The sequence below is a fragment of the Sinocyclocheilus grahami genome, unplaced genomic scaffold (assembly GCF_001515645.1).
Source record: "Sinocyclocheilus grahami isolate Dianchi unplaced genomic scaffold, SAMN03320097.WGS_v1.1 scaffold1333.1, whole genome shotgun sequence".
NCBI classification, from domain to species: Eukaryota; Metazoa; Chordata; class Actinopteri; order Cypriniformes; family Cyprinidae; genus Sinocyclocheilus; species Sinocyclocheilus grahami.
The window spans coordinates 201777-219662 of record NW_015506512.1 but is presented as its reverse complement, the minus strand read 5'-3'; the positions used below and the strand labels follow the sequence as shown (position 1 = coordinate 219662).

Below are 17886 nucleotides of genomic sequence, written 5' to 3'. Positions count from 1 at the left end.
AGTCCGAGACAAGTCCGAGTGCAAACACCAACGAGTCCGAGACAAGTCCGAGTGCAAACACCAACGAGTCCGAGACAAGTCCGAGTGCAAACACCAACGAGTCCGAGACAAGTCCGAGTGCAAACACCAACGAGTCCGAGACAAGTCCGAGTGCAAACACCAACGAGTCCGAGACAAGTCCGAGACCATAGAAAAATGTCTCGAGTCCGGACTCGAGTACAGCCCTAGTTCAACCCACACTCTTTCAATATTTTTTAAGTGCATCCTTGGATGAACTTCATGAAGTTGACTGATGAATGTCCAGTGTGAGCAGCGCACGCACAAAGAAGAAGCTCAAATATAAAAGCGTTTTAATTTGTGTCACGTTTTCTTCACTGCATTGTAGCGTAGCTTCTAATGAGAATTTGACTAATTCTCTTCAGTTTTTAAAAAGTTACTGAGTCATGAAGACCTCTGACGTGATCACACATCTAAACTACAGTAACACGCGTTTGTGTTGATTCTGGACTAATTTCTGCTTACATTTGTATTGAGTAATTGAAAATTAGTTCAACCAAAAATTTAAATTCTGTCATAATTTACTCCCCTTCATGTCATTCCAAACCAGTAAGACTTTCACATATCTTTGAAACATAAATTAATATATTTTAAATGAGATTTCAGTCCCTCCACTGAAAGCCAGTTCCTCCAAAATTTCATAAAGTTCATAAAGACATTGTAAAAAGAATCTACATGATTTGAGCTGTTTAGTCCAATTCCTCTGAAGAGACACAATCACTAAAAATTATGAACAGTTTTAATTTAGGCTTTTATTCATATACTAAACATTCATCAACTCACGTACAAGGAGATCATCAAATAAGGTAAACGGAATCTCCCTTTATAAAAAAAAAGGTTAACCCTGAGTTCATGTTCCTGGGTTAAAAGTGAGGTTTAGAACGACAATAACTAGGGGTTAAGCACAGTGTGAAAAGCCCTTTCATGAACTTTAGGTGGAATGGACTTTCAGTGGAGGCACAGAAATCTGGTTTCATGTTCATTTGGGTTTCAAAGATGAACAAAAGTCTCATGGGTTTGAAATGACATGAAAAGGAGTAAATGATGAATTTTCATTTTTGGGTGAACAATCCCTTTAAATGTGACTGTTCAGTGTAATTTACCCTCAGATTGATTTAATTTTGCTTATAATTCTGCTGTTATTTCTGGGCTTGACTCACTGTTCATTCATCTGTGGCTTGAATTCTTGTTTTGTGTGTCTGTAGGTGAAGACAAATCAGGAATCAAGACGTGGTTTATGCTGAGAAAAGTTTGTTCTGCTCTTCCTGCTGACTTGTGTTCTAAAGCTTTAAACATCACTTCATCACAATGGTATGTTCACATTTCCCTACAGTCATAGTAATGCGTCCTTATAGGTTATTATCTCTTAATATAATATTTTGCTGATGTTCATGTCATTCTGTGTCGTGCTTTGTCCAGCAGACATTGAACACAATTATTATATTGGTAACACTTTACAATAAGGTCTCATTTGTTAAACAAACTAACTTATACTAACATTTAGCAATGTATTTTTACAGCCTTTTTAAACCTTTGTACACGTTAGTTAATAAAAATGGTAACTAATATTAACAGATACGACTTTTGACCGTAAAAAATATTTGAGTAAATGTTGAGATTAACATTAACTAATATCAATAAATGGTGTAGAAGTATTATTCATCTTTAGTTCATGTTAACTATTTTTCAATTTGAGTTTATGTGAAACCTTATTGTAAAGTGTACCATTATATTAAACGCACATAATCATTCAGGGCTAGTTAGCTAAAAATATGTAATTTTGCACATCCTAATCAGATGGTTTTGATCATTGACATTGGATTTTGGTTTTATTTGCTCTAGTAATTGAACTACCTATCTTCTTGTTTGCACAGAGTACTGTATGAAGATATTTGGGGCAATGGCCAGTGAACCGCTCGAAGGTTTCCATGAGGTGAACCTGGCGTCACCCACCACCCCAGATCTTTATGGCGTTATCGACCCGAGCCCACCAAAGCACAACGCTCCCCCTAGCACACTGTACCGCACACACTCTATGACTTCTGGCCAGAATGCACCCAATGCTCTCAGAGCCGACCAGCTGCCCACCCAGCCTGTGTACTCGGCCCCCCGACACCTGGGCACAGAGGACACCCTCAATGGCAGGTAAGACTCCTGGAACATGGGGCAGCAGGTGAACCAGGCGAAACACAGTGTCAAGGCCGATATATTTGGCATTTTTCAAATATGAATTTCACAATATTACTGTTTTTCTGAATTTTTGATCAAATAAATGCAGCTTTGGTAAACATAAGAGACTTCATTAAAAGCACTTAAAAATGATATGTTTCCAAACTTTTGATGATTACCTGGATGTTTTATGTGTGATGTTCTGCTGATGGAGTTGAAGTCACCATGAAATCAAAATGGACAACTCTTACTTTTTAATGGAAAGTTGCATTGTTTATTATAAATGATTTATCTGTGTGTATTATGTTTTAAAATTCCATATTTTTTCATGCTCGGCAACATATCCTTTCTGATGATGTGTGCGCTACCGAGAGGGCTGGGCAATAATCCCTCCCCCTCCCCTTAGTTTCAGTAAAAGCTCTTTTTAGACTGAAGAGAAAGTTTCAAAATCAAATCGATGTTTGTCTCCGCAGTGCAAATGATCCCGCATCCGCTGTGGATGTGGTGGATGGCAACGTCCCATCGGCTGATGGAGAAGATGTTCTGGGCCTGAGCACAGACAGTCTGTCCCGTCTCAGAAATCCATCAGTAATGGAGGTCCGAGAGAAAGGTTATGAGAAGCTAAAGGAGGAGCTTGCCAAAGCACAACGGGTGAGACACTAAACAAATGTCATTGACACTCACTGATCTACACTTACATTTATTCATTTCATTATTCATTGTGTAATTTCACAACAGAAAAGTCTAGAGGGCTGGGTTGAAAATAACCGATTCTCATTTTGATTAAACAATATTAATTAGGGGTCAAATGACGTTGCTAAAAATAACATTATTTTGTGTATTTGGTGTTTATGCGGTTTAAGGTTCAAAAAACACATTATTTTCCATATAATGTACATTATTGTTTCTCCTCTATGCCCCGCCTTTCTGAAACGCGTCGATTTTTACAAAGCTCATCGGTCTGAAAAAGCGAGGTGTGCTCTGATTGGCCAGCTATCCAGTGCGTTGTGATTGGCCGAATTCCTCAAGCATGTGACGGAAATGTTACGCCCCTTAACATACTGTGATGCCGTGTCCCGGCGCGATGAGACAAAACCAATAAAACCCATTATAAACGAGGCATTTGTTGCATCCAGTGGGCACATAATTACTCATTATAATGACTTATACTGTCTTTTTACGCGTTGCGCTGCGTAAACATAAAACCATGTCTGCATTTGTGATCAGAGAAACAACAAACCTACTCTACACTGCTCAAAACTCGCGTTTGAATCATCAGTGGCAAATTATTTAAATATAAAAAACGTACTTACAGGTTGTGAGTCAGAAGCGCCAGACTGTCCTTGCAAAGTTGGAACTGCCCAACTTTATAGAAACAGCCTTTGTGCCACAGACGCATTGTAGGCTACTGGTTCAGGAAACAGTCGTCATCCTCCATAAAATGTGCAGCACACATCTGAATATTTGGGTTGAACTGTTCTGGAACAGTGTTGTAAATACAACTTAACCACTGATTTCTAGTCGTGTTTGTTTGGTCTTCCAAAAGAAGTTTTGGAAGACCAAACAAAGTAGTTTCGCTTTCACAACGAAACACACAGTGACTCCACGACATGGCAGCGAGAATTAAAGTTACGCCTTCTTTCTTTGTGTGAACATTTGGGCGGCGTTATGCAAACCTTCCCACATCGTGACGTAGATATGTGGGGGCGTGTTAGAACGAGCCATTTTAGGTAGGAGTGGCTGACTCTTAACTTTTATAAAGAATATCTCTTTGGATTTGAGACTTTAGTGTTTGCAACTTTACAGATCTTCTTTATGCACCACGAGCTTGTAACACTCCAAAGAGAAAGGAAAAATTAAAATCGCATCATATGACCCCTTTAATTCCAGGAATAGATCATTTAGTCTATGCAGGTTTTCAGATGATGTGTGCTGTAGACAAAACTTCACAAAACATTATTTGTTGTGCGCCTGCTGTTCAATATTCACAATACTAAAATTCAAACAATAAATACCGCACTCTTTAATTGGTGCAGCACAGATTGTACATGAACTGATCATCTCTTCCTCCTTACTATTAGTTATAGTCAAATAAACATGGAGGTAGTGTTGTCAAAAGAGCCGGTACTTGTCTTGTAAACTTGTCTGTAGTAAAATGAAAACGTTACGGTTCCAGGTTTTTTTAAGTACCGCTGGTACCGAGTACCTGGTCAACCCGGTTCTTGATGCGCTATCCGAAAGGTGCGCAGATGCGCTCTCTTCATAAAAGCACTGAGACATGGCGACCTCAAAATGAGGAAACTAACAAAACACTTTAAAGACAGACACCCGGATCAAATTAAAGAGTTTGTTGAATAAACAGGAGCACTGCACGTGTCAAAGTCGAAACCCGGTGCAGGTGTTTTTATATCACTGTATTTCTGAAGGAAACTGACTGTCTTCAGAAAATTATGGATGTCATTTTCATTTAATCTTGCCTGTAATGCCTGAGCAGCGTTTGTGAGCACAGCGTTTATTAGATTACAGCTGGCACCGGGGAAACCTCTATCTCTCCCACTCTACAAGCGCCTCCTGCTGGCAGAGAATGAATTTGCATATATATGCTGCCACAAATATAGTGCAAGTCTGTGGGAAACACCGCTTATGTTATGAATATTGTTCAATATTTTAATTTGAATGTCGGATTGAAATGAACATGCTGTTATTAGAATAGTTAATCGTTAGCATAAGCGCGGCTAACGCTAATATAATGAGCATTAGAATGACGTTTCTTTATTAACTATATAATGCTCCTATAACTTTTATTAGGGTAAAACAAACAGGAGGACATGATGATATTTACTATTTTTACACACCAGAGGCTTTTAAATGAATTGTGAATCTAAAATATGCGTGTTAGAGAATGTAAAAATGGTTAACATTGTGTCATATCAGTCAGAAAAGCAGTTCTGGGCTTTTTAAAAACATTTTTTAGCTAACTAGTTAGTTGTTATTCTTGGCTGAATAACTCTTGAAGGTTTTAAAAGCCCTTTAAAATTAAATATGTACACAGTTTGGATTAAATGAAAGTATAGTCAATTTTTTTAATTAGCATGTTTTTGTGTTTTGCTTTGGTACCGAAATTGGTACCGAGAACCGTGGATTTTCACTGGTATTGGTTCCAAATACTGAAATGTTGGTACCGTGACAACACTACATGGAGGTATGCATGTAAACAATGTAATGTAACATCACATTTACCTCAGAAAAATCATTCAATATACTGCAGCAGATTTGCCAGTTCTTGCTTCCCCACACTTACACCAAGGCACTTGGTGGAAATCAAACACATCTGGGGGGTCACATGGTTACACATGGTTTGCCACGGCAAGGACCATCTCCTAATAGCACAAGAAACACTGTCTTAGTCGACTTACATTATGGACATTGTAGTTTATTGCTTTGGAAAAACAGTCCTCATGCCTCCCTGCAGCAGGAATATGGCATGATTACTCAGTTGATCAGAAACCCTGGACATCTTTCTCCTGGTGTTTTTCAAAAACAGTAAAAATAAAAATAAGTAAAAAGGTCTCTTTATTGTCCTAAGTTATTATAACTGTGACCTTTATTGCCTACCGCCTGTAAACTGTTAAGTGTCTGAAGGACTGTTTCACAGCAGGTGCAATACTTGTTAATGGTTTATTGAAAAAGCATGAAAAACATTGTGTAATTTTTAAAATAATTTTAAATAAATTAAAACATTTTGTAATCTTTAAAATACTCTATCCTGAAAAAGGAACGTTTCTTTTTTGTTGAGTAAAAAGTTATTATTATAACATTATTATTATTATTCTAAAACTGCCTTATCAGTGTTATTATCCATTTTATCATCAGTTAATTGTAACCTTTTATATTAATACACCTGAATATCAGTGTTTTATGGCTTTAACTAATACAAATAACGAGTGGTAATTCGGCTAATCTAATAGGGGAACGTACACACAACACATGCATATACCAGATACAATTATAACTGATTAATTATAGTCTAAAATAAAGAAATGTCTTTATGTGTGTGTGTGTGTGTTAGTTTGGGTGTGTGTGTGTGTGTTAGTTTGGCCATTTACAGCTCTTTGCGGAATGTGTTTGAAATCAGATTGGGGGATGCTCGTGGGGGCTGGTTCTAATCTTCTTGACGGCGAAGAACCATCTGGCAATTTAAACCCCTATACGAACGTAAAGTTTCTGACCAGAACTGTAATTTGTATGCAAATGTCAAAAGGCTAAAAGGGGTCTTTTAAGCCATAAACAGTCCAACGCTCATGCATGATCCTACGCAGACGCTACATAGTATACCAACTGACAGGGTTCCCTTTATACATGTAATTGTACTGTACTGTACCTGATATATATCCAAATGAATCAATATGGAATGGAATCAAGTCTGGAATTGAATCAGATCGCAAGCTTGTGAAGTCAAACAGAATAGTGAAATTTATGTCAGTACTCAGCCCTACAAATGTTTGCACAAAGCAAGTTAAAAAAAACCACAATATTATATTACTGAAAATCTGCTTCCTCTCAAAGCTGGAGTCTTATTGACTGACAGCAACCCCATCTCCTGTAGTCAGTGAGCAAAGGTTAACATCAGTACACCATGAGAAACTATGTTGACTAGACTGCTACAGTGAAACTTCTTAAGAATGAATTGTCATTTAATTAGTTTGTGGCAAAGTCACAATGGAATGGAAATGGACAATTCCTATTTTTTATGGAATATTGCAATGTTCATTATATTTTTAGTGCACATCATTATTATTTTTTAGAACATATTATTCATTTCTGTAATTTTAAACAATAACCTCTTCTCTTTAGCAACCTGTCACTCACATGAGATTGCAGCAATTAGCAATCTACAACAATCCATTCAATTCCCAATGGACAAAATCAAGCTCTGCATTACTTTTTTTTTTTTTTTCTCATTTGAGAAGCCATTTCACTCAGATATCACAATAAGGAAGAAAATATGACTGTTAATGTAAAAAAAATATATATATATGTATTATATTTTGACAATGTTCTATGTCAATTTAATGCTGTGATATCAGCCATTTCAGATAGTTCTGCCCCTAAATGGCATGTAATACAAAGGCTGGTCTGGTTATATGTCAGTCAGACAGAATTTTCCTGTCTAAGTGGACGTTTCTGGGCCAGAATTAGCTGCAGAGTAGACCAGGCTTCATGCCGATAGTCCAAAGTGGATATGATGAAGTGAGGAACTGCTTCTGATGTTTAAATTTCCAATATTCCAGCTTGACATCTGTCCTTTTCCTTTATGGAAATATCATGTCATAACATCGGTATTTATAAAATATTGTGACATGATCTGAAAATAGCAGTTCAACACAACCACAAAAGAGCTGTTTCTTGAAGAGAAGAATTTGTTCGACAAATGCTGGACAGGTTTGTTAAAAGAACGGTTGCTAAATATAAACAACCTAGTCTTACATCTTACTATTTTGATAAAGGACAGCTCATATTTTGGAGTTGTGATGTTAATGTTAAGCATTGAAGATGAGCTCCATTGTGGTTTAGTTTTCTGTTCCACTCAGTCACGGTCTGATTCATTTGGGACACAAAAAAATGTGAAGTTTGTAATTTTTTTATATCTATATTTCATTTAAATTTATTTTATTTTAATTTAAATTTAAATTTTAATAATTTTAGTACTTCAGTTTAAAAACTTAAATGAAAATTAGAAATGTTGCCTTGGAAACTAACTGAAAAAACTGATCTAATATTAATATTTTATTTTATTTCAGCTGTATTTCAATTAACACATTTTTTAATAGGTTTAGCTAAGAATAATGCCTGCCTAGCACGTAGCAAACATTTACCAGTCATACTTTTCCACAGGTTCGAATCCAGACTGCATCTGCTGCTGTCAGTCAAATTTCACCCAAAAAGAAACTGTACATTTACAGTATCTTCCAACAGTATTTTTAATATTTTTTTGTAAAACAATACTGTAGTGTGTGTTGTATCATTCACCCTTTTACATTGATGTCATGGGCAAAAAGAGAGAATGAGCCATACATTCCTTATTTTTCTGTTCTGTTTTTCATTTGTGTATTCTGTTCATGTCATTGCATGTGTCTGAAGGAGCTTAAGTTAAAAGACGAGGAGTGTGAGAGGCTTTCTAAAGTGAGAGACCAGCTGGGGCAGGAGCTGGAGGAACTCACTGCTAGCCTTTTTGAGGTTTGTTTGGTTTCTTCTGCCAAAAGACAGAGCAGATCTGTGTGTGTTTGGAAGCACTTGATCGTCTGGAGTTACTCTGAATACTCAGCACTGTGATGGGTATAGCATATAGTATAGCAAGTGCCCCATAAATGACATTGTCCATAAAAACACACCCACTGAATATGCCTCTGTGACGTGCGTGTGCTATCAGGGTTGTAAAGGAGTTCACATCAAACCTCTTAACAAACTTTCGTAACAATCCCAGAAATTGATATTAAGATTGTTATCTAGCTGAAACTATTGCGCCATGATTTATTGCATCACTTGCTTTTAGGGTGCCATGAAAACTAGAGTACACTAAATGTTAGTCCACTTTACATTGCTTTAGCTGTTTAGAAAATAAAACTGTAGTTCAGCTGAACAAACTGTTGCATAATTCAGAGTTGTATGAGCTGCAGGATCCATCGAGGTTCCAATTTATTTTATAAACAAACTTATTCAGGCGTTTGACCAGAAACTCTGGAACTGGAAATGGTCAAATGTTTCAGGATTTTTGCAGCACTCCATTATACAATCCCATTTCCAGAAAAGTTGGGACATTTTGTAAAATGCAATAAAAACTAGAATCTGTGTCAAAGAAAAAATGATCAAAGAAAAGATCTCTGATGTCTTCCAAATGTTTCACTAACTTAATTGTATTTTGTAAATGTGAACAAATTTAGATTTTTAATGGCTGCAACAAACTCCAAAAAAACAGTTGGGACAGAAGAATGCTTACAACTGTGCTACATCATCTTCCGTTTTGATTACATTTTTTAAATTGTTTTTGAATTGATTATACTAATTGCTGCAGTTTTGCAAGTGGAATTTTCTTGCTTGATACATGACTTCACCTCAGCAGTCTGTGGTCTTTGTTGCCTTTATTCTCTTCTTCATGACACAGGCCAGTCAAGCACATCCTCTCTGTGCCTACAAAACCACACTGTTGTTGTATGTGTAGAATGAGGCCTGACATTGTGTCGCTCTAATGACTAGGGACTTCCCGGGAAAAGATATATATATGTTCAATCCCAATATATGCCTCAGCCTCAATAGTACCTTCACACATAGGCAAGTCACCCTTGTTGTAGGAACTGATCTACCTTCATGCGATGACAGATGATGGGTTTTGCACCTGTTACTGATAAAAGTCTGGATGGTCCCTATGACTTTGGCATGGAGAACTCGATATCTGTTTTTCCCAAAAACGAGCTGAAATGTGGACTCACCGGACCATAGTCTTTCATAGCATGAGATCGGATCCAGAGAACCCGACAGCATCTCGGAATAGGAATGATGTGTGGCTAAATTATTTGCAATCTTGCGTTGTGAAATGTTATTTTTGAACAGTTTCACAATTCTCGCATTACGTTTGACATAAAGTGGAAATCCACTTGCTTGCAAAGACTGAGACTTTGGTAGTTTTACCCTATCATGATCCTTATTGTGGAATGTTTCAAAACGGTTTAACTTGGATAGTCTATCATCTTCTCACTTTTATTTAGCCTCTGTCCCAACTTTTTTGGAGTGTTGCAGCCATCAAAATGTGTTCATATTTACAAAATACAATAAAGTTGGGCAGTGAAAATATTGGAGATCTATTCTTTGTAGTTTTGTCAGTTAAGTAAATGTTAAAGGGATAGTTCACCCAAAAATGAAAAATCTGTCGTCATTTACTCACCCTCATGTTGTTCCAAACAACATGAAAAAAAAATACTATGGAAGTCAATGGCAACCACCAACTATTTGATTACCAGCAATCTTCAAAATATCTTCTTTTATGTTCGACATAAGAAAGCAACTCATACAGGTTTGGAACGGCATGAGGGTGAGTAAACGATGACAGAATTTTTATGTTTGGGTGAACTATCCCTTTAAAGAGACTTAACAAATCCAGGATTCTTGTTTTTATTTTACAAATGTCCCAACTTTTCTGGAAATGGGGTTGTATATTCAATTTATTTTTACCTGTTTGTTTTGATTATTTAATGTGAGTTTGAGTAAATTAGGCGTGAAAGCCAGTTTTTATGACAGCCACTGTTTAAATGAAACCATGATATCATAGAACGTTAATAAAAAAGTGTTTTTTCCCTTGGTGTGCCTAGCAAAATTGACTTATCACATCATGATCAGAATCAAGTTGAATTAAGAACTTGTAAATCAGAAACAAATCAAATTGTGAAACCTGTGTCAATACCCAGGCTTCTTTCTAAAGTTCTTAAAGAATCCTACTGAACTAAACAAGTGTCCAGCTCCAAATACTTCAAATGACTTTTCTGTAATTGTGTGGACAGCAGGGTCAAGAACGTATGACATACATTATGTTGATCTTCACATTATATGAATCCAATGTGCTGAGTGTTTAGGTAACCCGCTCTGAAGTCTTGTTTCCCCTTTTCCCTTCTCTGTTATGCATTTCATACTTTCCTCATATATATATATATATACAGTGGTGTGAAAAAGTGTTGGCCCCCTCCCTGACTTCTTATTTTTTTGCATGTTTGTCACACTTTAATGTTTCAGATCATCAAACTAATTTAAATATTACACAAAGATAATGCAAGTAAATACAAAATGCAGTTTTTAAATGATGATTTCATTTATTAAGGGAAAAAAGCTGTCCAAACCTACGTGGCCCTACATGAAAAATTAATTGCCCCCTCCTGTTAAATCATGAAAGAACTGCAATTAACCACATTATTAAAAATGATATATATAAAAAAAAAAATGAAAATATATATATATATATATATATATATATATATATATATATATACATATTATTATTATTTTTTTCATGTCTTTCATTCTGTTTTCCCTCATTTGCTTCTGTTGGTCAAAGTCCTCCTGTAGTGCTGCTCTGCGAGGTGCCTCTGGTTTGGTTTGGTCTGATCTGGTCTGGTGTGGTTGAGGTGTCTCTTGGTGTGGGTTAGTCTCAGATGAGTTTGAGTTTAATGTGGATCTGATCTGTGACGTTCTCAACAGGAGGCTCATAAGATGGTGCACGAAGCAAACCTGAAGCAGGCCACTGCGGAAAAACAACTGAAGGAGGCGCTGGGAAAGGTGAGTTATGCTGACATTACTGTTTTGTTAAGGCTAAATGCCAAGACTGCACTTTCTACATGATTAGAAATAAACTAGCTAAATGAGAGAATACAGTGAACTTCAGAGAAGAAACAAAGCTAATCAACAAACTAAACCATTAATATTTGTCAGTGTCACCAAGACAAAAGATTCAACTTAAAAGGAGGGTATTTATTTATAGCATCTTATGGGCCAGATTTACTAACAGTTAATGTCAAGATTTACTAAAGACACACATTGAAAAATTAGAGATGATAAAGTGTGGATGCAATTATTTTTGGCCGATCTTATTGCATATGCATTTGTAGGAGTTTCCCTTTCAGAGGGCAAATTTATGGGAGGAGAGTATTTAAATGAATCATGTAACATTATTTACTAAGGTTTGCAGTAATATTTACTGGTATTTGCACCACTGTTTAACACCAAAAAGCATGTCTTAACCTATTTTGCGCTCTATTCAGGGGCGTTGTTAGACCCTTTTTATTGGTGCATGAGCTGTTTTCTGTCAGTTGTTTAGAATCACAACCTTAGAAACTGGTTTACAAAAAGGTCTGAAATTGTTCACGATTAAGTTTGATTCATTCAAACAGTTCAATCACACATTGAGTCATTTGCAGGGGGTTTTTCACACTGAAAGAGCCAGAAAATAGTTTTAAGACCGAAAACAAAACCTACAATCCATTGTAGAAAACAAAACTTGCAAATGTCATCTAGTGTTTGTCAATGACGAAGCAGCTCTTTATTGCGTGTGCAGCTTGTGAAAGAATCTGTGCTGCAGGTAATCACGATTTATATCCATTTATATTTAATACAGTATTAAAAAAATTATTAAATATGGGCACACTTTTTCGCTGAAGGGCCTGTGCCCCTGTACTATTGAAAGGCTAGAAACGCCCCTGACTTGACATGGCTGTGGCAGTTGCTAATTTACGCTGCTCTTGGTAGATTACGTTGGTCATTATGGTAATGATCTGGCTGCATCATTTGCCCTGCTTAATGAATCTGGCCCTATATCTCTAGCATTAAAGGTAGGACATATGACCAAAATCTAATATTACTCTTATTTTAATAGTAATTTTTCACAGTAACAGTACATTTCACAATATAGTCATTGCTGCTGTAAATTTAGCCCCAGAATATACTGTATATACTACATTAGTCATGTAGTAATGTCTATTTCATATCCAATCAGTGCAAAATCAGCTTAACATTAGGAAGCACATGAGTTTGAAATAAAAATATTATAACTATGACTGAATAAAACGTGTGAAACCTGCATACACATCAGCCCACTGTGACTTTTTGTACAGGGTTCAAAATGAACTTTCATCATTTGCCAAATGAGTGTAAAATTATGATTTGGTGAGCAATAAAGCTGAGGTGATGTCTGTGTTTTTTTTATTAGTGGTTTAAATGATGTGGTTTAATTGATGGTTTAATTTTGAAATGAAAGAATGCTGGCCCCTAATATTTCATGGCAAAAGTTATTTTAAACTTAATATAGTGTCGCATGCATTACACTGTCATCAAAAATATAGGAATTAAAGAAAAGAAACTAAAATTAAATAAAATAAAAAATAAACACACACATACACATTGGAGAAGTGTTGCGCAATATATAGGTACTAAAAAGGTATCGCGATACCCCGCTTTTAAAAACGGTACGATTTTACCAGTACCGGTACTTTAAAAATGGCAGCGTTTAAATAAGAGCCGTATTTCCTGAGTTGCGTCGACGTACGACAGCAGGACAGTTTGTGTTCAGTGCTCTGCTTCCCTGCATGAACACTAGCCGTGCCAAACTTTATATATCCTCACAGCGCAGACTTTAGTCTTTGCAACTTTACAGATCTTCTTTATGCACCAAGAGCTTGTAATACTCCAAAGAGAAAGGAAAAATTTAAATGGCATCATATGACCCCTTTAAAGTTATCGACAATTTAGGAGTGAATAAGAAACATGCATGAATGAGAAAATATGTTAAAAAGAGTTAAACGCAATAAACCTCGAAAAAGAACTTGCACGCTATCACACACCCGAAGCGTGATCGCTTATTCAGATCTCTTTCAGATCCCACTTCAGCGGTCAAATATGCACAGAATCATGTTAAAACGCACGTCTTGATCTATGACTGAAACGAACGTGTGCGTATCAATTGGGTCCATGCAGCTCTTAAAGTGACAGCAGATTAAAATTCCTGCTGCTCTCTGTCTCTACAATGTTAATCAAGAAAAATAAAAAATCACTCACTAATCTTGACTAACTTTTTTTGCTTTAATAAGGATACATGTATGAATGTTTCATTCATACAGTGAAGACTATGCAGTGCTTTACTTTCACATTTTGATTACTTTATTCAGTATCATCTCTTTCTTGAATGCTACTGTTAAATATATACCCACTGTACTTAAAAACACAGTTTATTTCATTTGTGTCTTTGTCCTTTTGTTTGTCACCTGCATCTATGTTCTTATTATTAATAACAAAAATGACCATATCATGATATAAATTGTTATTGTAAAATAAAATTACTCCTAGTGTTGAATAATATTTTGGTCATATTTCCCACCCCTAGCTCATGTCTTAAGCTAACTTGCCGATGTTGCAAAGATACATACCTGTAGGCTCAGCAATATCATATTCATAGACTGGTAGTTGTTCACCATAGGGCTGTGTGGTGGCACTGGCATGTGATTTTTTTTTTTTATGGGGGAGGAAATACTCAAAAAGCAGGGCAGGAACACTGGTCACGTGAGAGATTTCTTTCTTTTCTTTTTTAATACATTTTTGTTAATGATATCGGTTTAGTAATAGTATCGAGATATTTTAGTCGGGTATCGTATCTAAGTCAAAATGTTGGTATCGTGACAACACTACATTGGAGGTTCACATCTTTTTTCCCCCATCTTTTTGCATCTCAGGTTTTAAACGCAAAAACATGTTCTGTGTGAATGGCCTCTGACATCTTTGTTATTAACATTTAGGTTTTTCACTTTTTGTAAAATATGTTGTATAAATAGGGTTGGGTAGGTTACTTTTCAAATGTATTTCTCTACACATTACAAAATAAATGCTTTAAAAAGTATTTTGTAACATATTTTGTTAGATTACTCATTACTTTATAATACTTAAGGTAAGGGGCATATTAACTTTGATGTCTTGTTTTTATGTTAACCACCTCTATATAAAAATGGGTGGCATGAATGCATTTAAAGCTATTATAAATGCATAAATAATATTGTGAGATTAATGTTTTAAATACAACATTTTGCACATTGAAATATGAAATAATGGGGGGGGGGGATTACGCTTTTAAATATGAAACTAAAACTGACAGTAGGTGGTGGCAAATCATTGTCTTAATGAATGAGTGATGGAATCATTCGATTCGTTCAAAATAACTAATTCATTAAGGAATAAAGCAAGTGATTTATGAATGTAATTGAATCATTCTCTCAGCCGATTCGTAGATCCAAAACGTAGATTCTTTCAGGAACCAAACAGCACTAGGTTGCTCGCAGATGCGCTAGTCTTGTGCTGTGTATTTATTTCATTGCATTAAGTGCAAATAGCGATGGATGGTACATACACTAAGTGTAAATAGCAATTAGATGCTATTTACACAAAGTGAAAAGAGCATATTTTCTTAGCAAAAGATGCTATTTACAATAAATGCAAATAGCCATAGAATCTATTTACAATATGTAAAAATGTTTGTATTTTCTTTGCAATAAGTGTAATAGTAATTAGATGCTATATTTTTACTTACTGCAAATAGTGGCAGACATTTGCACCTCAGTGTTGTAGTACATTATAAAGCAGTATTCAATAATAACATATTGAGTGTAAATTATAATATTTATTAAAATCATTAATGGATGGCGCCTTATTAGGACAATAAAGCCCTCCCTATACCTAACCCTACCACTATACCCGATAAACACTTTATTATTAAATACCCATAAGGCACTTTATTTCCACTTTTCGAATATTTCATTCATTTTTTTATTGAAAATAAATGCCTTTCCGATCTGATGTGTGAGAAGAATGGGAGCTGAACGAGTTCAGCAAAAGGCAGATTCAAACTCGGATCGATCGCGTCAAGTTTTTACAGCGTATCTTACTCCCTACGCCACTACTATTGTTCTTAAAGGCCCGTCCTTTTTAATGATGTCTATTCCAGGCATTGGTGGTTGTAGCTACTCTACTCTGTCTCTGCCAACAAGGTGGGCTATTTGGGAAATCAGACAATACTGTTCTTTAATGTACTTAATATTAACTTCTTGTTTTTGAATTGCATAAAATCAGTACCGCATTTACAATCGTGCTAATATTCTGGAAAACAGCACTCTTCTTCCTTGATTGATATTGCTTAACTATACCATATGTTATAAATATAGAAGAACAATAACTCATACAGACAAACCTCACTTGCACTGCAAGTGCTCATGTGGCCTGAGAACAGTGTTTTTAAAGACTGAGAATAACATATTTTAAGATGCCTTTTCAAGGTTAGATGTTCCTTTAAAGATGAGAGAAGTTTTGTTGCAGGAAACAAAATTGCATTGCACTGTGATGTTACATTCCTTTTCACATTTGAAATTCTTGTATTTCCAATGCAAATAAACGCAGTACGCGCTTGGCTTTCTGATTTTCTCCTGTATTTTAGTAAGCCGACACTAGTCTGCACTCTGTAGGTTTCTGTTTGAACAGGCTGCACACGTTTTTTAACGTTAGAGTCAGAGAATCACCAGTTGCCTCATTGTGTAAAAATTTTCAAACATTTTATATTAATACTAAATGAAATAAATGACATTTCATTTCAAAGTAATCACTTTGGTAATCTAAAATACTTTTCGGATGGAACTGTAATTTTATTACCACCCATTTAAAATATAATTATAACGAAATACAGTCACACATATTTTGTATTTTAAATATGTTATGACATTACAATTATTTCGTTACTCCCCAACCCTATGTATAAATACCTGAATTTAAACCCCTCATAAGTTTGAAGTCTCACAAGTCTTTCCCCTTGGATTTAGATTGATGTTCTGCAGGCTGAAGTGGCTGCTTTGAAGACTCTGGTCCTTTCAACCTCTCCCACATCCCCCTGTAAGGAAATGCCCCCCGGACCTAAAGCCCCCTTTAAGAAAGGTCACGCTCGCAACAAGAGCACAAGCAGCGCCATGTTGGGCAGCCAGCAGGAGGTTGCAGTGACACAGCCCATTGTACGTGAGTGTAAAGAGGTTTGTATCTGATCATGAACGTCCTTGTGTGTAACATCACTCGCACACCTGGAGACATTTCCCATATACTCCTGGGGTTTATTCCGTGTCAGCCATCATGTCTTGTTAATCACAAGCATCAACATGTATTTCATCTAAAGAGTTTATATGTAGGTGAATCTCCAAAGAATGTGTCCAGTGTCCTTTCTGACTACACACTAAACCAAATAACAAATTTAAAAGTGACTAAAATACATGGTTACAACATATCAGCAATATTTATAAAACAAATAATAAAAACATAAGATGCTCCAATAGCTAGTGCAAGGAGATGGGTCCTCATATGATTTAAAATTCTAATGAAGGACAACTTCTAATATGAAAGAATCTGGCGAGACAATATGTATCATGATACAGGGGTTGCGATACTGTAAACAAGGCGATATATTGGGATATTTCTTATTTTAGGAATAGGATATAATTTTAGGAAAGTTGTCATTAAGAACAAATAAAAAATGTAACCAGAACACAGTAGGATCTGTAACATTCAATGTGCATTACGAGTAAAGGGGGGGGGGAAATAAAGTGCTTGCAGGATTCTTTAGTTAAATTAAATGTATAAAATGTAAGCTGTTAAAAAAACAGACCACATATATTTTTAGACTCTGATTTAAAGGTACACAGTTTAAGTTTAAAATTGTAACATACAATGTCATAACATTTTGATCTGAACAAAATAATTACATCTGCTTAATATCAATGAAAAATAAAGTGCTTGCAGGGTTCTGTGTGAAGAACATGAGCACACGTGAACACACACAGAATATTTGACTTTGGCATTGCACATTTTACACATTGCATGGCTTTTGTAAGAAAAAATCTGTGCCTTGTCTGTAACGAAAGCCGAAATGACGCCACACTTTAGCTTTGTACTCTGAGGCGGGAGCTGGAACATTTCTTTCGTCCTTCATTACTAGCAGCAAACTATACTAAATTAAATTTTAATTCAGAGATAAGACTGAAATCTAGTGGTCTGGATATAAACTCAAAACAAAACAACTGCCATGAATCTTGTATGATTTATATA

The 17886-nt window shown here is 35.8% G+C and overlaps 2 protein-coding genes across 5 annotated transcripts in view; one reads left to right on the top strand and one right to left on the bottom strand.

The window, feature by feature from the left end:
- Positions 1 to 17886, bottom strand: part of LOC107569319 (gastrula zinc finger protein XlCGF57.1-like) — a 190339-nt gene that overhangs the window by 48239 nt on the left and 124214 nt on the right. The window lies entirely within an intron of this gene.
- The window catches only part of rab3ip (RAB3A interacting protein (rabin3)), a 58398-nt gene that overhangs the window by 12560 nt on the left and 27952 nt on the right, over positions 1 to 17886 (top strand). For 2 of the 4 annotated variants that reach the window (XM_016255385.1, XM_016255384.1), the window contains exons 2-7: positions 1263 to 1368; positions 1932 to 2202; positions 2700 to 2877; positions 8368 to 8463; positions 11470 to 11547; positions 16617 to 16820. In XM_016255385.1, the coding sequence (XP_016110871.1) occupies positions 1940 to 2202; positions 2700 to 2877; positions 8368 to 8463; positions 11470 to 11547; positions 16617 to 16820 (819 nt within the window). In that variant the 5' untranslated portion in view covers positions 1263 to 1368; positions 1932 to 1939. The remainder of the gene's footprint in view (positions 1 to 1262; positions 1369 to 1931; positions 2203 to 2699; positions 2878 to 8367; positions 8464 to 11469; positions 11548 to 16616; positions 16821 to 17886) is intronic. The other 2 variants (XM_016255386.1, XM_016255387.1) reach the window with 2 other exon arrangements.